The 5462-nt window shown below is 38.3% G+C and overlaps 1 protein-coding gene across 1 annotated transcript; it reads left to right on the forward strand.

The window, feature by feature from the left end:
* Positions 1–1285: 1285 nt before the first annotated feature.
* Positions 1286–1756, forward strand: LOC145010062 (putative mitochondrial protein AtMg00240). The gene has a single exon (XM_078968651.1). It carries the CDS (start codon positions 1286–1288, stop codon positions 1754–1756), a length of 471 nt encoding a protein of 156 aa, XP_078824777.1.
* Positions 1757–5462: the final 3706 nt, after the last annotated feature.

The raw sequence follows: 5462 nt of genomic DNA on the forward strand, positions 1-5462 counted from the left end.
TGTTTTTTCAAATGAATTGTCTGGTACTAGTTCTATTTTGAAGAATATGATTAAATATGAAGACGAAGAAGTTGTCTACAGACCGCCGGTGGTGTCCTTTATGACTCCTCTAATGGATGCGTCTGTTCCAAGTGATTCTTCAAATTCTCCACATCATCAAACCAATCAGATGCTGATGCCACTCCTCTTTCCCTTGAAGAAAGAGAGTTCATGTCCAGAGATGCTTCCGCTGCTACTCAAACATTTATGGAACTACTCTTTCCCGAACCAATTGGTAATGATTTTGTGGCAAGCCCCTCTCATGATTCTAGACCGTCCGAGGTGGATCATTCAGTAGATGATGGATTTTTTAATGTTCACAACCTTCCCGTTATGCTTAATGACATTATCCAGGAGCTACCTTCCACAATTCAACTCGATCACCCGATTGAAAACGTCCTTGGTCAGATGGGAGACAGTGTGCGAACGTGGAGTCAGAGTGGGGATGTCAATACATGTCTCTACTCTTGCTTCATCTCTCAAATATAGCCAAAGAACGTTGAAATGGATTTGAATGAGCGCAATTGGGTTGATTTCATTTATGAGGAGTTGAATCAGTTTGAAAATTGGGGGTTTGGAAGTTGGTTGAATTACCTAAAAAGGCAAGAAGTCACTCGATACGCGCTGGGTTTATCAAAACAAGCAAGATGATTAAGGGGTCATTGTGAGAAATAAGTCATGATTTGTTGTATGTGGAGTTCGCCAAATTGAGGGTATAGACTACACTGAATTTTATGCATAGGTTGCTCGCTTGGAGGCTATTCGTATTTTCCTAGCATATGCATCGTACATGAATTTCACGGTTTACCAGATGGATGTCAAGACTGCCTTCTTGTACGGCGCTGTGAAGGAAGAAATCTACGTTTATCAACCTCCTGGGTTTGTCAACTCGAAGTTTCCTAATCATGTCTACAAGTTGGACAAGGCTTTATATGGGTTACATCAAGCTCCAAGGGCGTGGTATGAAACTCTTACTAAGCACTTGCTCGAGCATGGCTATTCACGAGGGACAATCGATCAAACCCTATTCATTAAGCATGTTGGTGTTGATCAAATTCTAGTTTAGATCTATGTCGATGAGATCATTTTCGGGTCAACGAGTCCAAAGCTGTGCAAGGAGTTCAAAAGTATTATGAAGAAGAGGTTTGAGATGAGTTCCTCGAGGGAGATAACCATGTTTTTGGGGCTTCAGGTCAAACAAGACTCAACCAGAATCATATAACATCAAGCCAAGTATGTTGAAGATATGCTAGAGAAGTTTGGGTTTCAAGACATAAAACCTTCTTTGATGCCGATGGTCGAGAGACTCCTGTTGAATCCAGATATTGAAGGCGAATTCGTAGATCAGATTGACTATAGATCAATGATTAGATCGTTGATGTATCTAACCACAAGCAGGTCAGACATCATGTTTGCGGTTTGTCAATGTGCACAATACCAGGCTAATCCTAAACTTTCACATCTTATTGCTGTAAAAAGAATCCTTCAGTATCTCAAAGGCAGCCCAAAACTGGGTCTTTGGTATCCGAAAAATTCTGAATTTGATTTATCTGCTTTTGCTAACAATAATTATGGAGGCTGTGAGCTTGACAGGAGATCAACATCTGGGGGGATGTCAATTTCTTGGATACCATATGGGGTCACGGTAGTGAAAGAAAAAGAATACAGTCTCAACCTCAATGATAGAGGCGGAATACATAGTTGTTTCTGCCTGTAGTTCTCAAGTTATCTGGATACAACATCAAATCATGGATTACAATTTGAATTTTCTAGAAACCCCTATTTTTTGCGATAATAAAGCTGAAATTCAAATGGGTAAAAATCCAGTCCAACACTTGAAAACCAAGCACATCAATATCAAAGTGCATTTTATCAGAGACTATTATGAGCATTCGCACATTCGATTGGAACAGGTTCCCAATTCTAGTAATGTGGCAGATTTGTTCACAAAACTAATTAACAAAGTTCGATTCGATGCGCTTGTGGGATTTTTGAAAATGATACGCTTTGAGGACTAACTTTTGTTTTTAGGATTGCTTAAATTTGCGCATTTAGTTTTCATTCCCACCCATGTACAAATTTAAGGGGTAAAATAAACAAAAACTAAAAAAAAATTAGAAAATAAAAAAAAATCCAAAAATAGTGTTCTTTCTGTAGCTTACTTCTGTAGGTGTTGTGACGGGAAGTGATACATTCATGTGATAAGAGGCATGCAATTTGGATCTGTATAATGTAGCAAAGTTGAATTGTCTAGGCTTTGTGTTCAATGCACTGGTAGGCACGAAAGATTTAAATGGACTTGACTAGATATAGATGAACTTAAGGAATCTAGAGACTTGACAAATCTTAACTTAGGTAGTTCCCTTTAGCCTGACAATACGACGCTTGGGTAGGTTAAGCAGGGAGATATATATATATATATATATATATATATATATATATATATATATATATATATATATATATATATATATATATATATATATATATATATATATATATATGAGAATCCACCGGTCACACTAAAGTAGTTTGTATCCTTAATTCTGGTATTGATAGGGTGATTGGGGAATTCTGATAAAGTAGGTATGTAGAAAATTATTTTCTTTCTTTCTTATTATTAGTCATATGTTGCATCCTCTATGTGATTGGAACATATCCGACCTAGACTGCAGCATATGCAAATCTATTTCTTTGCATCTCCTTTCTATGCAACTCTTCTTGTCTGTTAGTCATATGTTGTCTCATCTACATGATAGAGATATATCCGACCTGGTACACAACATATGCATCATTCTGATTATCAACCTTTCTACTTCTGGTTAGTCATATGTTAACCCCTCTGCATGATTGAATATATCTGATCTAGGTGTTTAACATATGCAGTCTAAATCTATCTACTCTCTTAATAATATTCTACTCTAGTACAACTAAAATTGAACATCAAATAGGTTGTCTGTAGATCTCGTTGCTTAATTTAGGTGGACAACAATATCCTTGGTCATCATCAGTTGAATGGTCCTTAGGAATTCTACCTAGGAACATAGGGTCAAATGTCTTGTCATTTGTTATATGTCCTAAACTTTGTCACAATCTTCGTAATTAAGTGGGCCACAATACAAGCGATCGACCAGATCTAGACATGAACATGGAGATACTGATACACGAATTAAGGTTGTCTGATAAGTTTGATCCCAAAATCACAAAATATTATTAGCATTAGTAAAAGTGAAAATAGTGATAATTCATTTTAAACCTCTATTTTATTTTTAGTTATTATTATTTTTTTATTTTTTATTTTATTTTATGTTCTTGTCCTCAAAATGCATTATTTATTTTTTTTTGGAGTTTTGGGCTTATTCCTCAAGGATTTTGGGTTGCAGTCCATGGATATTAGACCCAGTCTTGGGTTTAGGTATAAAAGTCACCATGTCCGGTTGTAAAGTCTTTTTACTCATTGTTCTCTTTTGTGGCTGTAAAATCCTCCCGAATCCTCTCATCATTGTCTAATTGATTTATCTAAATCCGTGTTTTCACTCGAAATTTCTTGTTTATTCTTGTAGGTATGACTATGGTGATCGTCATAATGCTAATTTAACACTAAATTGACCTTGAATCGAGGGTTAATCGAAGAAATTGAACTATTCAGCGTTTACGACCATTGAAGGGTTTACGGTTGTTAACCCATTTGTGGCCATAAACTCCTTCTCTGAACGCGAACCCCCTATTTGAACACAAATCATTCGTTTTAACATTAACCATCATTGAAGCCTAATTAAACTGTATGATGAGTAATGTAATGACCATAAAATTCTAGCAAAATTAAGACATTTTAATTCACTCAAAAACCATTAAGTTCATACATCTTGTTTTCAAAATTGTTTAAACATCAAAGTATTCCCCAGAACCATATCACATAAATCATAAAACATGAGGAGCAGTATGATCATGCCTTCGCCTTGCCACGATCTCCTATAGTACCTTAAACAAAACACTGAACTGTAAGCCCAAAAGCTTAGTGAGTTACCCCCACAATACCAACCACACAAAAATATACTCATAACATAGCACAAATAGAACAACCATGTACATCGGGTCCACTGTGTGACTGGTCCACCCGCACCAGGCCTTCAGTCTACCTGGTCCACTCTCCGAGTCTTGACACTTCTGGTCCGCCCTCTTGGGGCCTTCAGCCTATCCGGACCGCTTGCTGGCCTTCGGAATATCCAGCCCGCCCTGGGTATGTTGGCCGACAGTACAAAGCAGGACCCGCCTCAACCCAACTCCCGTCAAACAACCATGTGCACATAAAAGAATTAATCACATAACAAATCCTTAACCAGACAAATAGTCTAACATATCACATACCATATCAATATTCTAACAAGGATTTCGACCTAACCGGTCACTAGCATAACATTACCCTATATACCAGGTACCAACCTTAACCATGTCACTAACATAACACCATCCTAAATACCAGGATGCAGATCTAGCAAGGCAATAACATAAAAAACAATACACAGATTTCCATCCGATAAAGGTCCGACCTTGGTGCCATAGACCCTGTTGATATAGTGAGGATAACTCACCTCACAACTACCAAACCGAATCACAAGAGCACAATCCCGAAGCACCGCCTCAAACTCCAACACCTATATCCATCAATAACCATTGACATAAATATCCAATTTACATTAATACCCCTGAAGGTCAAAGTCAAAGTCCTCAATCAAAGTCAACCTTCCTGATTGACTCTACTCGCCGAGTCAACCTGCCAACTCGCCGGGTTCCCATATTTAGAAAACTCTCATAGCATAACTTAACTCGCCAAGTAGACCCAAGACTCGTCGAGTCCAACGATCTCTGAGTTCCATCCTGACCAACTCACTGAGTCCCTAACCGAATCACTAATACAAGGCTTTAACCAAAAGAGGTTAAGTTCTGCGAGCAGACTCGCCATATCTAAGAACATACTTGCCGAGTTCACGACAATCTTCAATAGACTCGTTGAGTTGTTCTTCCAACTCATCGAGTCCAAGCTCATCATCATAAGACTTACCGAGTCACCCATGCGACTCGCCAAGTTACTACGCGTCTCAATGTCTGATCTCCAGCCCGACTCACTAAGTCATCTCCCAGACTCGCCGAGTCCATACGTGCATTCCAATAATCTCGAGTCACAAAGATACTCCTTTACTCCAAACAATAGATCTGGGTCTCTAAGGTCCGTTAGCAACATAAAGTTGCTACCTTTACGTGCTTCTTGCCCCATAATTCGAAAAACCAACCTAGAAAGGGACTTAACTCCTTGGGAAAGGCTTTTGCATAACAACTAGAAAGGCTTTCTGCATCAATGATCCATATAGAACTCAGATCTGGAGTTTCAACTCCAGATCTAATTCATGCTTCAAGATCTCAAC

The sequence above is a fragment of the Lactuca saligna genome, chromosome 8 (genome assembly GCF_052625555.1).
Source record: "Lactuca saligna cultivar CGN05327 chromosome 8, ASM5262555v1, whole genome shotgun sequence".
Taxonomy (NCBI): Eukaryota; Viridiplantae; Streptophyta; class Magnoliopsida; order Asterales; family Asteraceae; genus Lactuca; species Lactuca saligna.

Bases quoted from the DNA above. Each gene is read 5' to 3' on its own strand.
- LOC145010062 (XM_078968651.1), top strand. From the start codon at position 1,286: ATGCTAGAGAAGTTTGGGTTTCAAGACATAAAACCTTCTTTGATGCCG.